General features: G+C 38.2%; 1 protein-coding gene across 1 annotated transcript in view; it reads right to left on the bottom strand.

Annotated features, from left to right (window-relative positions):
* The window catches only part of LOC126869672 (protein madd-4), a 251,061-nt gene that overhangs the window by 61,447 nt on the left and 170,535 nt on the right, over nucleotides 1-19,079 (bottom strand). The window contains exon 5 of the mRNA XM_050626515.1: nucleotides 16,502-16,601. Within this exon, the coding sequence (XP_050482472.1) occupies nucleotides 16,502-16,601 (100 nt within the window). The remainder of the gene's footprint in view (nucleotides 1-16,501; nucleotides 16,602-19,079) is intronic.

The following is a 19,079-nucleotide window of genomic DNA, read 5'->3' as shown; positions in this document are numbered from 1 at the left end:
CACCAAGAAAGACAATTTCACATCATGGTAACTAGCTATATGTAAATATTCAAGCATAAAATAGAACATATCTTTAGCCAATATGTTTTTATTATTCTACCATTTTCATCTATGTATCCTCGTTCACATGTTTACATCCACGTTTTACAGAGACCGTTTCATTAAAATCTTAAACTTCTCTCGTCAAGTTACCGTTGAAAGCACAACGTCTCTGGCGGCTTTCTTACATTTCCGTCGTCTAGTGAATTTCCCTTTTTTCTCCGCGAGCAAAATAGAGGGGAACCACCGCCATGAAATACACACTAGCCCATTACCAGTGTTAACAGAGTACGGCCGAGGATACGAAGACAGAGGGAAACCAGAGGGCTGGAAATCTGGATTCACAGCACGTATCTCCGTTTCGTTATGCTAATGATGTTGTGGCCCTTTTTCTTCCCACTCGTTTCATCCCTCGTGATTCTTTCAGCCATTCGGCCCTTCCTGTCCGCGCTGCGCCGTCTTTCTTCTCCATCCAACGATCGCCTTTCCGCGTCTGAGTGTGAATAATTTATTGTAAATGCGGCAAGTGTGTGGGTTCTAGGCCGAATATTAATGGGCAAAAATGCGGTCAGGTCGTTTCGTCGTACTCTCTCTTTCTCTCTCGTTCTTTGCTTTTTCGCTTAGCATAACTACGCGTTTCGTGCTTCTCGATGCTCGCTCGATCCGATCGTTTTCATATTGTTTATAGGATTGTTTGGCGCGGAGAACACTCGAGAATTCCTTAAAACGTGAAATACTGCGACCGTATTTGCAAGATAAAATAGGTTGGTCGAAATGCTTTTCCGAGAGCGGCAGAGTAGGTTGTGATATTAAATTTTCGATTTTATCGAGTGTTCTCTTTATAATCGCCCCGTAATTCTCAGTGAGAATCGCGACCCAATAGTATCAAAGGCAAATTGAATTTTTATTATAATAATAGGAAATGTATACGGAGCGTGCAGAGTAGTCAAAGTCTTCCCTTCCAATTTTTCGAGTTTGCTTTGTTTTTCGAAATCCATGACAACGAAGAGCGCTTCGCGAACAGCTTTAATACAAACGCAACGATAATTTCCGCAGCTAGTAATTATGTCGACATCACGGAACCGGAAGGAATGCATTACATGTGAGTTAAATGTACTTCACGTGGTGAGCAAGTTCTATTATTTATAATTGCGCCGGCGCAACGGAGACCAACAAATGCTCCACTCCCGCTGTATGCGATATTAATACCTCAATGCAGTTATAATTGCGCTGGCTTCAACTTAAAAGTAAACGAACATTGACACGACGCAAATTAACCCTTTCATAACGTCAACGCGGAAGTTTTTATATTCTAATAGATATTAATTTGTATTTGTAAGTTTTTATACCTCGTTATTATCATTCCTTTTATTATTATTTAGTAATGTTATAATTAATACGATGAAATATTCTAACGTAATTGGTTCTGCAACCTCATTCGTTATAGTACCTGTTTGTTCTAGCATATTCTAAAATATGTGTGTGTATTTGGGGAAAATTCATTACAGGCTAAAACGATATGTGTATTACATGTTGTTTGTATGAACAGCAATAAATATATAATTATTATACTTTATACATTATTGTATAAGTAATAATTATTATAATAATATGTGTGTTTAATTATGTACTGTATATATTAAGCTATGAACAAACTTTCCGTAATCAGATGCGTAAACAATTTAATATTTATAGCAGATACAAACCATGATCGCTGTAGTACCTATTCTCGTTGCAATGTCTTCGTTTCATTGATAATGATTCGCCGTTGCAACATTTTCCTGTAACGCTATTCGTTCTAGCATACCTCGCAGAAGTATTTTCCATTTCATTTTTGAAAATACGCGTCACAATTTTCACACGGAACATGTACCATCGTCGACAGACGACAATTAGCAGACGTATAAAGCGTCGCATTCGTAACACTCCCGTGACTTTACGACACTGCGTAACAAATACGTACACACATACATCGTCACTCCGCGACACACCTAAATGCGATATTAACGTCTTCATAAAATTCCAATTACTCCAATAAAACCTATCGTACCGCTTTCCCTACGATTTTTTATTATTCCAATTCCATTAAAAAAATGGTGGTCCTTTGTCGCGAAGTAAATTACAAATTCATGCGATATCGTTTCAATGAAAAAATCATTTCTACCGAAACCTGAATAATCCACACCGGTGCAAACATCAGGCAATTCACTCGCAAAATGAAGAATTCATTTTGAATTAAAGTTTTATAGTTCGAAAGGATGCCTATGTTGTACTACTGCGCACGACGAACGTAATCTGCATTCAGAATATATAGTCACTGTCAGTAGGAAGTGAATCGAGAATCAATCACCGAGTTATCCACTTTCCTTCTACGTGGGACAAGAGTGAGGTCACCACGGATATCCGCGAATCATTTACAACTATGTGGCAGTTGGTTGCGCTGGGACTTGGTTGGTTGCGACATGCACGTGGGACCGATTGATTTTATATTTTTTAAGTATCCTAGACACAGGAATAAAAATCCGCGTTTTATTGCACCACGTGCACTGGAATCGAAATATTTAGGGCAGTACTCACAGGTCAAAGGATTCTTCCTAGGGGGGATGATCCTGTTCTATCTTTTATTTTATGAGATGTTGCGCTAGCTCTTCGAAGAGATTTTCCGAATCTCCGTTTATGTTTCTCTTGTTGCCTTGTCGAGCAGGATAAGTATGTTCCGGTATATTGTGTGATTTATGGTGTGTATTAAACGTAGATAAATAAAATAATTACATGAACAATATTTCGTATTGTTGAGAATTGTGGATCTTTGAGGCCGAAATAATGTTATAGGAACACTAAATTTATACTGAGGATTAATATTAAAATAATGAAATATTTATTTCATGGACGATTCCTTATATATTCATCGATACACACTTGCACGCGTCTCAGCATTTTCTTCTATACCCGACTGTAAACCGACTCTTCGACGACTCTTAACCGACTCTTTGGCGGACCTTAACCGACTGAAGAATTTACATTCATTTGTTTTCGAGACGCTTCGAACACACATACTTCCACACACTGATATTCACATACAAGTATCTCTACTACGCATTTAACCTAGTCCAGCATAGAAAATTATACATATCTCAACACGTATAATAAAGGATTTGAAGGTTTTGTACGAAGTTAACGTTTAAAAGTGTACGTTATTGCCGATATTTTTGTTATATTAAGAGTTTGGTGCATATTTTGTGTATATATGTTTTAATGTAAGGAACTTTTGAACTTGAAATAAAATATTACAATCTAAGTTTCTCCCGAACCGATTCAATTTTCCAAGAACACAGTTCACTGAAAGGTTCCGGTACACAGGCATTGTCTCCCTTTTCCTTTTCGAACAGCTCGAGCGCATGGATGAAAGAAGATAAAAATAATGGACGAAAGACGCTTTGAGTGAGGTGAGAATAAAGAATTTGGAGCAATTTGCGGCCGGACCGTGAAAGACTGGAAAATGGAAGGCACTTTGTATTCTCTCTTCTTCACTCGCATTCTTCTCTCGTGTTTCTTCAACTCCAGGATAGAAAATCCACTTTTTAACGTGATTCGTGTGCTTCAAGTTTTTACAGGAACCGAAGAAGACGATGCTTCGTCAATTGTTTCCCTTCAATGTAGAATTTTCCACGCGAAACGTTCGCGTTTAACTTTCAGTTCAATTTTCCCCACGTTAAACTCGTCGACCTTTGTCGATGGTCAAGCGGTCACGGAAATGAGTCATTAATAAATGTCGAAGCACAAATAAAAATTCTGCTGGAAGTTAAACCGAACACAGAATAATTGTGAAACCACAGATCAACGTAAACTCGAAGTCATAAAAGCCTTTACAGATTAATCATACTAATAAACTGTAGTAGATAAGTAATAATAAGTAACAATCTGCCTCTAGTTCAGTTCCACCACTTTACTCTTCATTCTTAGGCTTTTCCTGCAGCTTGTTAGTTTTGCAAATAATTTTTATTTTATTTATTTTGTAATTAATTTTAAAATTTCATTGAACATCTGTGTGTATATATATATATATATATATATATATATATATATATATATATATATATATATATATATGTCGGAGATGAAAGGACACCGAAGCCTTCCCTTTGGAACTTTGGGAAGATCCCCTAACATTATAATCTAGATTCTAATCATAGCCGTAATTAAGCAATTGTCGTCATTCGATCCGATTGTATTTGTTCGAGATTTGTGATATTGAGCTTGGGTTCGAGGCGACAAGCAGTCGCCGAACGTAGCCGCGGTCACGGGATAAACAACGTTTTGTCTAACAAAGGTATGGGGTAATAGTATAGCTCTCCTTAAAAGAAATAGTTGTAGCGACACGCGACGGTGAACATTCCAACGGTTTCTGTCCCGTGGCTCGCCGCACGCAGACCCTATTCTTCGGGTAAGACGATCACCAGATGTCAACGCATCTCCACAGTACATGTTCAGCTAGTCCTTCAAACAGACAAACAGTCTTTGTTCCAACTACGGGGAACTTTATTTTTCTCACGAACGACGCTTCCCGCTAGCAACTTTCCCTCGAGGGCGGCTAGCATCCTTCTCTAATCACCAACATGGAAATTGACCAATTAACAGCAACGTTAATTTCCTTCACTTTCCGAACGAAGGCATCTCTCCACGAATCCGATGATCTCGTGTCCTTAGACACACCCCATCATAGTCTTCCTCTGCAGCGACATCGCGACGGAAAGTCATTCTCTCGTAAGGTCTCATTAGCGAGTTACATAGCGTCTTTACGCTCGGTGAATATTTTACGTTTTAACAAAGAGCTAGTTTAGTAATACTTGTATCGTAGACAAGTAAATCGAGTCCAACTTAGACTTTGGAAGAAAGTACATTTACCTATTATCCCGTTGACCGCGAATTCGTTTTCGACCCTAAGACCACTGTCATTAGTGTCTAATCACCGCGGTTACTTGTCAATTCTGGAATATCCACACTTGTACTAATAATCATATTTGCACTAGTCAATGTCTTCTCTATTACATAACAACAATGTGTAATCCAAATGAAGGTTCGTTTCACGCCCCTAACCCTAATCATAATGCGAACCCGATATATATATATATGTCGGAGATGAAAGGAAAACCGGAGCCTTCCCTTTGCAATTTTGAGGAAGCCTTCTAATGCTTTAGCCTAGATTTTATCATAACTGTAATTAAGCAATTGTCATTTGTAATTGTTCGATATTTGTGAAAGCGAAAGTGGGTTCGAGGTGACAACTGGTCGCCGAACGTAGCCACGGTCACGGGATAAACGTTTTGCCTGACGAAGGTGTGGATCGGTTGTATTGTTCTCCCTAGAAATCACATAGAATTGTACTTTAGAGATGCTGATATAATGGGACACACGTTGTATTAGGAATCAATCTCCAGACAGAAACTGCCTAGTATCGGCGTTTGGATCTTTCTCGATGTTTCCAAAGAGTATACAACAAACTTTTGACAGAAATTGCCTAGCAACAACGATTGGAACCTTCTCGATGTCTCCAGCGAGCATATAACAAACAAATGCAGTCGTACAGCGAAAAAGATTTTCATCAGATATTCATTCGTGTGATCGCCTTGGAAAGTGATACATCGAGCAATTTACCGAGTGTCTCAGCAATCGTATTTTTGTGTTTAAAATTATAAAAGTAAAGAGTTATCCCGTTGACCGTGGATTCGTTTGAACCCCGGAAACATTGTTAATAGCGTTAATTAAATTCATTATTCGTTAAACCTATCAATCGTTAATCTCATTATTCGTTAAATTTATTATTCGTAAAACATATTATTCGTACCTCTTATTGTTCGTTAAATTTATTATTCTTTAATCTAATTATTGGTTAAACTTAACGTTTGTTAATCTTATCATTCATTAAACTCAATACTCATAATATTTTGTAAAATCTTGTATATTCGCGTAAATATAATCTCTGTCTCGTAAAACGATGGCTAACTCAAACAAAGAATCGTTACGCGCCTTAAATCCTAATGATAATCCGACATATATATATATTCCATCATCTATCTTGAACTTTTATCTCCTCAACTGCTAACCAATCAGCATACTATGGTTTCTATCACAGATTAGAAAATAATCAATGTAACGTGATATCATACACTATAAACGTATTACGTCTGTAAAGACATACCCAGAATGTAGAAATAAAAGATGACAAAAGCCACTTCAATATATTCTTAAATTTTCATATCAACATCATCATTCATTTCAAAGATACAATTTGTAGAAAATTCATTTTTCAAAACATTTTCGTGCAATTGTGTCGACGAGAGAGAGAGAGAGAGAGAGAGAGAGAGAGAGAAAGTTCGAAAATTCGTGAAACTTTAACTCGCAAACCCGTTTACCAATTACATTGGAACACTTTCAATGCCAGTCGATTATCACATGGCGCATTACCTTTGAAAATGAAACGAATGAAATCATATCGACATTCGCAACGTTCTCAGCTTCCTCTTTTTATCTCTTTCCTTCTTTTTGAGACGAGGGGGACACGCACGGATCTGGATATTGGAATTTAAAAATTCACTCTCGCCGTTATGCCGTCGCGTGGATTTAATATAACCAGCAGTCGGCCCGTGCTCAAGCACAAAGAACGAAATTGATACGGAAAGTGCGGGAATTATTTAACGTTCCCGTATCTGAATGCATATAAGTTTTTTGTCCACTGCGAAAGGAGCACACGGGGACATAGAGAATGAAAAAGTACCCAGGCACAGGGCCCTGTCCCGCTCGATTTAACCGTCTTCAAAATTTCAAAGAATCCCTCTCTGTAAGAGCTTTATGGTTTCAAGTAAGGAACGTCGTGTGATTTGAATATCCTCGTTTAGAGTGAAATGAATAATATTATCACTTTTGTAAGTTTCAATCTGAAACGGATAGACGAATCTTTAGTGCTTGTTTCATTAACTGGTTGAATAACTTTGATTCTTTATAATGTTTGAAATTTTGATGTTACGTTGTTGTTACCTTTCATGTTCAATATAACATAGTTAACAAAATCAATCTAACATCTGAAATATGATAACCAATATTTTTGAGGAATCAATATTTTTGATGTAAATATCTTTCAAGACAATCCCATTGAAAACACCGTTTTCATAATAGGTGATCGAGCGATTGCTATGATATTGGTTTCTAAAATTTTTCTCATATGAAAAATAAAAGTATGACTTATTATATCTTTCTTCATTTTAAATGCATGAAATGTAATAAGAAATTAGCTTCGATGTTTACAAATTTATATTAAAAATCCCATGCTAAATATAATCAGGATAAAAGAGGACAGAGGATAACTAAAAAGGATAGAATGCCGATATCATGTTTGTATGTTAATATCCTTGTTTACAAGGGTAACTTTTAATCAGAATCCTCTAGAATATTTCAAATAAACAAAACACCACAATCCATAAAGAGATTAAATACACTGTGGATATTTTCTAGCTTTCAGATATAAATTCACATTATTAATCCCACGCAAAAGACATATAATTCAGCATATAGAAAGTAACAACAAATAAGTTTTTAAAAAATTGTTTCTTACAGAAGCTTTATGATTGCGCAAAGGGTGTCATATTATTTTAGTATTTTCGCCTAGAAAGGAAAGAATGTTAATATCACAGTTGTCACCTTTAATTAGAGACACTATGCTAATCCTATTAATTAATTACATAACGTTGATTCCCTACGATATTCCAAATAAATGAAACAGGATAATTCTTCGATAAAAAGAAACAAATTACCTTCTGAATATTTCCTAGTATTTTCTATTACAAACTCGCGTAAACAATTCCACATAGGAATCGTATAAATCAATATATCATCAATATTGTAGGTATATATAATTATAAAAAAAAAGAGAAAGACAAACGGAATGACGATCGCTGAAAGAGATGGGAAAGTAAACGAGAGAAAAAAGAGAGATACAATTTCAGTTGAAAGAGAGGGATCGAGGGGGAAAGGCGCGAAAGGTAGGGTCCTCTTCGGTAGCCCGCGAACGTAAATCCCTTCTGGCTGGATTTTAACGTGAAATTTATCGTAGTGCTGGTAAATTATTGTCCGTCATGGTATCCCGGAGGAACCGGGAATCTTCTAATGGCGGAGAGGCTCGCGATCGAGGGCGTGCACGCTATTAATATTTCACAAGGCTAATGTGCCTTCGATTACTTTATAAATACCCAGGGAGATATATCGATACACCTGTAGATGTTTCTATATCTGTACGTGTGGTTGGGGCGCAACGTACCAGCGACGTTTTCATAAATTTTCCAATTTCGCGGTTGCCGGTCCACGTAATCCGTCCTTTCAGTATAATCCTTGCCTTGGTTTTGTATTAACCGCGGTTGGATATCAGGTCCGCGAGCCAAATTTACATTCGGAGACTGATGAGTCCTCTGAAATGTATCGCTGCACAGGATCACCAGCCACGCATTAATATTTTTTTTCTTTTCTCTTTCTTCTTCATTTCTTTCCACGACCTTTCTATATTCTCTTTTTCTACGTGCACGAAAGCTTCGAAGTCTCTCTTTCCACATTTTACCTTTACCATCATCCTCTTTGTCTCGTCGTTACCTAGTTTTCCACCCTTCTCGTTTTTCTACGTAGGTATTTCTATTTCTCTATGTTTGTTTTATTTTTTGCTAACGAGCTCCGTAAATCTTTCGATCTCCAAAGTCGGCGATAAAGCCCGGCGTAATCTCGCGTTTTATTTTCCGCCTGGACGATAAATTTATTTCCTTATCGCTTTGATCTCGAGCTTAACTCGCGTTCAAATATTTCTAGATTTTTTTCTTCCACGTTTCCTTTCGCTCGTTGTTTGCTCACTGATAAAAGGTTCACGCAATCCTCTTCGATTTTCATTGTTGACTGTCATTAGCCCTCCTTTGTATCCATTTGAAGATCACGAGGCCAAGATATGATAAGTCAGTTTTTCATAATATTCTACCTTTGTTGTCATACATTTTCAGACTGATTGTCAATTTTAGCAACATAGATGCGACATATTTGATTGCAACGACAATGAAATTTCAAAATGTGTTATCAAACATGTACGTAATATTTTCTAAATATCGAAGCTTAAATATTAAAATGAAATATCTAAATATCAAATATCGAGCATATTGAATCTTAAAATTATTCTTTCATAAAAGACGGGAAATGTGATTTATCAGGTTTCCCACTTACAGCTTTCATTGCTTTGTAATTGGGGTCGAGAAATTCTTCTCTTTTTAAATAAAAAGAACGTAATATTGGCCCGTTCGTGTCGTTGCGACGCGTTGCACCGTCACCTGTAGTTTTCACCTGTAGTAGCGTTGCTTGGCCATGCGGGCGAATTCCTGAGAAATGACACGATTATGAACGGAAAATAAATTTATTTGGCGGAATTTCAGCGGAGTAACGATGCGCAAACTGCAGCAAGTGTAGACTGTCGGGATTGCACGTTGGTCGAGGGATGTATCAATTACGCTTAATTCGATCCACCTGACAATCGTATCTTATTCCACGCCAGGCAAATTGATCAACGCGCCATTGTTTGGTATCGTAGCTGCGTTTTCCGGAAAAACAAATCTCTTCGCCCGATACGGACGAAATTCCATGTAGAAAAGCGTTAGTAAATTCTTCCGTTATATAAAGTATGAATATTCACTCGTTTAAAGTTATCTATCATGTTGAACTATTTTTCTGCTAAAAATTATATCTATGTTATATAAATAATATTTATGAATTTATAAAAGGTTATAAATGTACCAATAATCTGAAGAAAAATTTTTTATGGAACCCTCTAGCTTTCTCTTTGTGAGAAATTTATAAGTAACCTTCAAACCAATAAATCTTGAGACTGTCAGAAATTTATGCCTAACTTTCAAGGCAATTCTTTTTCTTCTTCCCTGGTAGTTAACTTTTATGATACGTGACCTGAAAGTTACCCGCTCGTTCATCTACATTTTTTAGATATCGTTTTGTCTCCTTACTGCATCATGTTGTTGTATTGTTATGTCTTTCTCCTTTCCTTGTTTCTGCTCTTTTCGCAGCAATAATTTTCACAGAAAATATGCAAAGTGTAGTAGGCACTAATTGTGTAAATAAAACAAATTCTTACCCGAGTTTCATTCTTTTAATCATATTCATAAAAATATGAAGTTACACCAATGTCCTCATATTTATAACAGCCTTGAATTCCTAATGTTCCACTTAAGAAATCGAAAATTCTAATTAATCGTAACTGTTTTCTTCGCGAACAAAAATAAATAGGGCGATAAAAGGTTAAACGATTTTTCTATGATTTTACACTTGATCTCCTTCGCCATTAAAACGATCGTCTAAATCGTCTAGATCTAAATCCTATCATCGAAATCCTTTCTAAGATCGTCGTAAAAGGATATACCACAGTTGATCCTTGATGTATCGATAAAAAGCGTCATGGAATCTATGTTTTCCGTCTTATGAGGATATGGTTCGTGTGATATAGGGGTGACACTGGTCGTCATAGCCGGATTTGTCGTCGAGCTTAACGCTTCGTTCATACTTTGGGCAAGTATATTCGCGTCAACGTGCGTGGGTCAATCGTGTGGGGCAGATTGGATGTGACATCATAAAAAGCTCAGTAGCGAACGAGCACTTACGAGCCCGAGAAAATTGTCCATCAGGCAGAATGAGAGATGTCGCGCGGAATCCGTGTCATTTTGCCCCATGAAAAACGTGACGGAACTCTTAAACGATCTGACGACGAACGTTCTCGATAGTAGTATGAAATGAATAGTCAATACGATGACCGATCTACACGGAGAGTCGAGAAAGTTGAACGAGACGTCGGCCGTCGCCATGTATCCCCGTTGCAACGGGTGATGAATCGTCCAAGTTGCCAATACGTAATTTTTCGATGGAATACGGTAGATTCTGGACGTTCTCTGGGCGTGACTTTCGGACATATTGAATGCTTCGTGTATACGAATAGTTTATAAATCGAAAGAGGAACGAGCTGTACCCATAAGAAATTCGCGCGATAAGGGTTGAAAATTGTATCAATAGGATACCTCGAACGCAATTTTCGTGTCAGTTTTTCACGACAAGTAAACGTCCTGATTTGATATTTACTCCGTAGACAGTGCAAAGGTCGCGAGAATCTAATTTACGATGCAATCAATCCAGCAACGAAGTAAATGAATTTATAAGATAGACTTTGTGCATACTTCCGATACTTCCGAACGGTTAATTCCGAGAACCTATTAACTCTAGATGACCTCGTTCGTCATTTCGTCATTTCGTCATTCGAAAAATCTTCCATCTGTACCATCTTTATACCGAGTATATTCGGATGATTTGAAACAACGTACCAACCAGATCGTTATTCGCGTAAAGATTGCCAAGACAAGAAGCTAATTTCAAATTTCTCCAATCTGTACAATCATCATCTTTTCAAACAACTTTAAATAACATTCCAATCAGCTCAATTTCGACGTAAAGATCGCGGCTTCCAGAAATCCCATCCGGCAGTGATTTCTTCAAATTAATCCCTGCGTCGTTCCAGTGCTCTCCGCGCTGTTCCCTCGAGGCAAATTTCACGCTCGCCGGAATTCCTGCAGATCAGAGTTCTCTCTCTTTTCTACGTGCAAACTTTTGTTCGACTTATTTCTCTATTCGGCTTCTCTATTCTGTGAACGTAATGGACAGCACGTTTACAGGTCTCTCGGTTAGGTCGAGCGTGTGAAAGAGAATCGTTCGTTGCGACAAAGCCCCAATAAAGCCGGTTTCGGGCCGGTTAAATGAAAGAGATATTACGCGTTACGTATGCGGCGGCCGTAGCGGTGGAAAAAGGGGTGGGCAAGATCGACGTTGCCTTTGTGGACGGTACCTATCGATAGCTTTGTTGGCGGTGCATTTACGAACGTCGAGTGCAGGTTCTCTCGCCTTGCAGCAACGGCGGCCGCCGCGACGTCGACCCTTGGGCGAAATGTCACGTCGGTCACACGACGTCGACGACTACCAAGCTTCGCTCGCTTACTTCTCGCCTTAGATCCGAAAGAGAGAGAGAGAGAGAGAGAGAGAGAGACCGTTTCGCGAAAATTCCCGATGCAATTTTATGGCTGAACGACGCGAGATCCATACGTGAAACGGAAGCCTGGATTGCCCTGGAAAGTCGAATTGAAGATAATTCCGAACGTGTTTAACCGAATTGGATGACAATTACGAGCTTTCTTTGCTATAAATACTCTTCTTTCTTGCTAATCTTTTGTTGTTACGTGTTGCGAAGGTAAGAGGATAATTGAGTTTAAGGAAAACGGATGTGAATGGTGTTGATCGAATTTGAAAGATTTTTCCTGATCTTGACAAATAATCGATCGACTTATAATATTAATGAATTAACAAGTTGGAAAATATTTTATAATTTTATTATTTTTTGCAAAACAGGATATTCAGTAGGCTTGTAATTTGTAAAATGAACTCAAAGACATTCGATTATCAAACACGGTTCATCCAATATGGGAATTTAATACTGCTGATAATTAGAAAGGGCTGTACAAGAATCTTGAGCCTCCTAGATATTAATTGAATTATCTCACAAATGGGGCGTTATACATTCTTTCTTTCTTTTTTTTCAATTGTATTCAATTGTAACTGGTAATGGTTCGAGATATTCTTCAGACTAGCGAATAATTATTTCACCCCTTTCGTAACGGACGAGGCAATATCGTGGAGTGGTGAATTTTTACTGCTTAAAGATACTTCAGGCTGAAAAGTAAATTGCCACGGCGAATACACAGATATTCGAAGGAAGGAATATCGAGTCGTGATGCGCATCGAAAATGACCGATTACCCATCAACTGTGGTAATTACCATTGCGCAATACTCCACAGGCAGGAGTGCTTTGTTTTGTTCTGCAATATTCATAAAGCTCATCGACCCGCGGGAAGAAATTCCGCAATGAAATACAAATAACCGAACCATCGATTCGCCAATAATGAACGGCAATTTCTTCTTTCGTTCTCCAATAAGAAATTCCATCCTCGTGCCGTATTTATTCTTAAACAATCAACCCCCAACAAATTAACAAGTTCTCGGTACAAACTACCAATTCACGTTTTACCGAAACACTTTTGCGGTGAACGAGACCGCAGTTTCCACCGACCAAGAACACCGTCCCCAACGATTCTCCTTCTTCATAAAATAGAATCAGCAAATAAAAAAAAAAAAAAAAAAAATGAAAAAAAAGAGAGACATAAAATCAAACATTAAATTAATCAGAAGTATCGAACATTGCAGAGCGGGACTAACAGGGGAGGTTACGTTAAAAGGGAAAATATCGCCGGGACAAGAACCGTATACGTTTACAAGTTCCACAAAGGGGCAGCAGAAGGGTGGAGGACATCGATTTTCAGCCTTGAATTTACGATCCGCAACGGCGCTACTTTTCTGCGGTTCGTTCGTCACCCACCCTTCCGTTCTCTTTCACTCCGTTGTTTTTCCTATTCTCTCATTTTTTTTCCTTCGGGGAATCGTGTTGCCCGACGTGGACACACACAAAGTGGCAGGATGGATACACGGGAGACCAAGACAATACGCAACCCTTCGGCATATGTCGAAGAAAAGAGACAGATAAAAAAAGAGAAAAGGATAGAATAGAAGAGGATAGAAAGGAAGGGAAGAAAGGAAAAATGGCCCGGGTAAATTCGACGGAATATCGAGTTGGCAGATATCAATGGGAAGGACGGCCACGTGTGTCCGTGGACGGGGTCGAAACTCGGCCCAGATTCGGAATGTGGGTCGGGTCAGCTGCATCCGTGCATCCCCCGGGGTATGGCCGGGTGCTGCAAAGCGCAGCACGTATTCGATGCACTTGCAGGCTCCGGGCACGGTCATACGTGACAGCCGCAGCTGACCGTCACGCGTCGAATTTGAATTGATAATTCGCGTAATTTCTGACCGAGCCCTGTTGGCATAAGGCTGTAATAACGGGACGAACAATTAATTACGGAGTCGCGGCCTGAGCCGTTCTTTGACGTATAAACCGCTTGTCTGTTCGCTTGACGATGATGGGTTGACCGTTTTGAGCTTTCACGGATGACGTGTGTGCGTGCGAGTATACGTGGTATACACGCGTGTTTGTGACACCGGTGGAAATTGTTTATCGTGCAGATCGAGAGTGCCGCTATTGATTGTCAAGATGTGTCTCGTTCGGAAGATTCCTTTTGTTCGCCGATTTTTGCAACGAGAAGAAAGATATTCTCCTTTTGTCCCGTTTTGCCTTGATATTTTCAGGAAGTAATACTCTTTTTCGGTTTTGTTTAATGCTAAATTCGTTTATCAGCTAGTTAAACGAAGATTACCGTAATGTTGTATCGAAACGTTATACGTAATTTGTATTTAATGATCTATTGAAGAACCGCTATTGAAGAATCGAAGCTGTGGACAAAGTAAAAATGAAACTTTATCCAACCTATCTTCGATCAAAAGGAATCACAATTGGTGTCACTGGCCTGATTCGATGCTAATCAGTTTTCTTAACAAAACATTTACAATGATTCCATCAACTTTATCTGCTCAGTTTACCCTTTTCTCTGTTATAAAATACTTGAAATTTTAGAAGAATATTTCTAATGTCTGAATTATGAAAACAAAAGTTTAAAACAGCAATGAAAAATAGAAGATACGGTATGATTATACATACGATATAGCTGGAATAGACATTTTTGTAATTGTTCAGAGGTAATGTGCAACCAAGTTGATACTACGAATTCTGTAGCCAAGTAGGACTACGAATTTTTAAACACTTACTTATTCGAATAAAATTTCCCTACTTATAGGATGCGCAAAACCTTTTTCGATTCGACTATATATGTGACAATGCCCGGAGCACTCTATATACGTCTATCGTTAACCATGGAGGATATAATTCACGGACAAAATAAAATCCACTTGTAATCGTTAAATTGACGATGGTTTGGGGAAAAGTTTGTGAAAAGGGTTAAGCAAGACACGGTTGGCGAAGCAAATCCCGTTTTCCAGCGCCTACATAAACGGAACCGTGGCGAAGGATTGGTGGGCGGTATAAGAGAGCGAGAGGGAATCGAGGACGGCGTATCGCGGTGGAATACTGCGAGGCAGCTTCAAAAGTTGCCAGTTAAACGACGGAGTTAACTTCGTTTCGTTGTTTGCGCGAACCGCAAATTTCCTCCAGTTACTCAGACCCGGAGCCCTGGTGCCGTTATAATCACGTGGATGTACGTGTTACCGGGGCTCGAACAGCAGACAGAGAGACGAGAGAGTCACTCGGTCGTTCTCGTTTGTCCCGTTTCTACTCGTGTGACAACTTACTCCTCGCCTTGCGCTTCATTCGCGATAAAGGACAGAGAGGAAACACGGTGCAACCAGTTCCACGGCTCGGAGCTTCTATCTCACCTTGCCTGTTTCCTATACGTTACACTCTCTGTCTTACAGTCTTACGGCGGCAAGTCGCTTGAATAGAATTATATTGATAAGACAGCCGCTTTCGGGAATAATTGAATTTAGGCTAGTACACTGAATGTTCGACGGATACTGCTATCTGTTTGGTGCAACTGCTTTACGTGGTTGTTCTTCCAATAGATATCGGTTTGTTTCGTGGTTTAATTTCTGATCGAATTTTCCTTCCTCGGGTGTAAAGAAATTGTCACGTGATTAGACAAATTGTCTACAGATGATAAGAATTCTTCATAGTTGTAAACATTTCTCGTTTGGAATATTATTAAGAGAAGTATTTGCTGATAGAATGGAATTATATCGGTTGTGGAATAATTGAATCTGCGCTACTATTTTATGTGATTATTCTTTCCTTTTGTTTCGTGGTTTAATTTCTGATCGAATTTTCCTTCCTCGGGTGTAAAGAAATTGTCACGTGATTAGACAAATTGTCTACTGATGATAAGAATTCTTCATAGTTGTAAACATTTCTCGTTTGGAATATTATTAAGAGATTTAAGATTAATTTGCTGATAGAATGGAATTATATCGGTTGTGGAATAATTGAATCTACGATACTATTTTATGTGATTATCCTTTCCTTTTGGTTCGTGATTTAACTTTTGATCGATTTTTGTTTTTTCGTTGGAGAAAATTGCACGAAGAAATTTTGAATTGATAAGGGAATTGTTTAGAGGTGACGAAGAGTTTTTACATTTACAATATTCTCCCTTTTTCATCTGTTAGATGCGATAATTTTACGAGGTGGTTTTTCTATTCGTGATTTATCTGGTATTTAATTTTTCATCGGTGTTTGTTCGTTGGTGGTGATTTTGAAACAAAGATGAAGAAATCGCGAAATGGAAAGACAATCGTTTATAGATGATGAAAATTTGTGACAAATGTAAGTGTTCCCGTTTAGAAAAGTAATGAAAAAGATGCTTTCGTTGAATGACTCACCTCAGGGTTGCAGATCTTGTATTTCGTGCTCCACGACCTGCCTTTGCACGGTTTCCTCCTACAGCGCCTCTGCTGTCGTGAAATCCCACCGCCGCAGCTCCTGCGAAGTAGGGCGGGCATGATTAAAAAAACAACGTACGAAGAGACTAACAAGGAGCATAGGTGTAATTTTCGACGCTGGTTCTTTTCGTAGCAAAAATATCATTTTATGTAAACAAGCAAAGAATTCAGAAACCCTGTATTCTGTATTCCTCGTTGTCGCGAAGATTTGCTAATGATACAAAGTATAATTGTACTATTGCTATTAAGATGTAACAATATTATATTCTAATTTAAAGAAAAATGTATTGAACGTGAAATATACATACGTTGTCCATGTATATTTATATTATATATTATTATTATTATTATTATTATTATTATTATTATTATTATTATTATTATTATTATTATTATTTCGTTTCTTTTACTTCGCGTATCTCGACAGTTACGAGAGAACTGGCCGGAATTAGGACACGTAAGCGGAAAATTCAAAGCACCTGGAAAAATCATACGGTTTCTTTGATCATGAATTACTCGTTTCGAGAATTTAAGTAGCACTTGTGCTTGCGGTACACACGGGTCGGTAGTTCGCAATTCTGACGTCATTACTTAAAATTTGTTTCAAACGTAGCTGTGGTTTAAAAGATGAATGAACGGTATATGTATAACAGAGTATACGCATAAACGATAACGTCAATTAAACGAATAAAGGATCTTTAATTTCGCGACAACGAAACGTTTCAGGGAACTACTTCTACAAATATCCCGTTTTCCAAACGTTCCCTCTGTTTCTTAATTTCCTTATTTACTTACTAATTAACGGAGAGAGACGGTTGCTTAAAATCTTTCATAAATAAATTTGTCGAATTAATGAAATATCTTAGACAAGCTAATTCTTCTTTTACTAATAGACAAGCAAAACTATTCACAATTTTGTTCAAACAATTTGATATTCCGATAATAAAATTTATTGTAGAATTCCAAATCATCGTACTACGGGCTATGCCCGTAATTGTAGGTTAAGGGGTTAGAGAATCTTTATTGATGTAATATATCTGTCCTGAAAAATATTACTTTTGTGAAATTTTGTAAATGCATTCACCCTTAATATACATACATATTACTTACAGAATTTTGAAGATCGGTAATAGGGAGAAATGTAAGAAAATGGTAGCAATGACATCTAAAAGTGGAGAATAATCTAGCACAGAACTAACAACAATAATTAAAAATATACAATAATCTATGTATACAAAAGTGGCAATGGTAACTAAAAATGACAAAAGTTTAAGACATGAAATATTATCTATCTATAATTTACAGTGGAGAATCGTAGAAATATTCGCACCTTCAATTCCCAATTTCGGACGATTGATATTTTTTCCCAAAAATTTTGAAGAATGTATCGGAATAATGAAAATTTGCAATATAAGTGTGGCGGATGAAAAGAGAGAGTCGTGCGTTTCGTCCCGGGACTATCGGTGGACTCGTCAGTAAGGCTATGCCCGGTAGTCCCTGCCTTAGACGTAGAGGGAGTCTCGCTAGGTGCGGTATTTGCATCAATCGCTCGTATATTCGACCGCTAGCGAGTTAGACAGACTCGTTGTCGTCGTAGCCCTCTAGTGTTGGCGGTTGGTACCAGCGGATCGTTCGGGAGGTGTTGCGCCGCGTTGATGCCTCGACCTGTCGGCGTCCTGTTGATACCGATCCGCCACATAAGAAAATATCAATTTATCCACTATCGACAATTGGGAGAGGTACTAAATACTAAACTTCTGCGATATACACTATATGTCGTGGATTTGGCAAAAGAGAGTGGTACAAATCAGATGGTAATGCGTTGATGAAGGGAAAAAATTTTAATAAATGTATCGGGGAACGCGAACAAAGATTTAGAGGGCCGTGGCTGGCCGCGTCGAATGTACGGCACCGTACATCATACAATAAGCTTCTCCAGGAGGGCGAATGCAGTTCACCAGTCGTAAGCGTCATAAATTATTTGCTGGCGCAGTCTGGGCCGTTTCTGGTCGGCTGAAAAACGAGCTAGCCGTTCCGACGTCCGCCACCGGAACTCTACCGTTGTCGAAATGAGTTCTGAAACGTTTAACATTCCAGCGACGTAATGGCGCCGCGACGCGATACTTAGCGAAACAACGTCAATCTTACATTTTTGTTACAAAATGGAGGATGTTTGCTAAGTTAATTTCTTATAAATGCATAGACATCCGCAGTCTCGTGATAACCTTCCAACATTTGTTACTGGTTTACGTTATAGGAAGCGATGGAAAGAGTTACAAAAATGACGCAAAAACGTGATTCTCGATACGTAGAAACGAAGTTACAATATGAATGACGAGATGATTATTTGGCTTTTCATTTAGTATAATGAACATGTGATAAAGCTACGACGGTTAAAAATCAATGTAAATGAGACATGACGCAGATAAGAGAGTGATTTGTAAGAAAGTATAATCGAACGGTAGTCGTGATAGGGAAATCATGATTTATCGTTTCTTACGTCACTCAGAATAATTTC

This window comes from Bombus huntii, chromosome 9, assembly GCF_024542735.1.
Source record: "Bombus huntii isolate Logan2020A chromosome 9, iyBomHunt1.1, whole genome shotgun sequence".
Lineage (NCBI taxonomy): Eukaryota > Metazoa > Arthropoda > Insecta > Hymenoptera > Apidae > Bombus > Bombus huntii.
The sequence above is the reverse complement of the archived record's forward strand: the minus strand, read 5'-3'. Positions and strand labels throughout refer to the sequence as shown.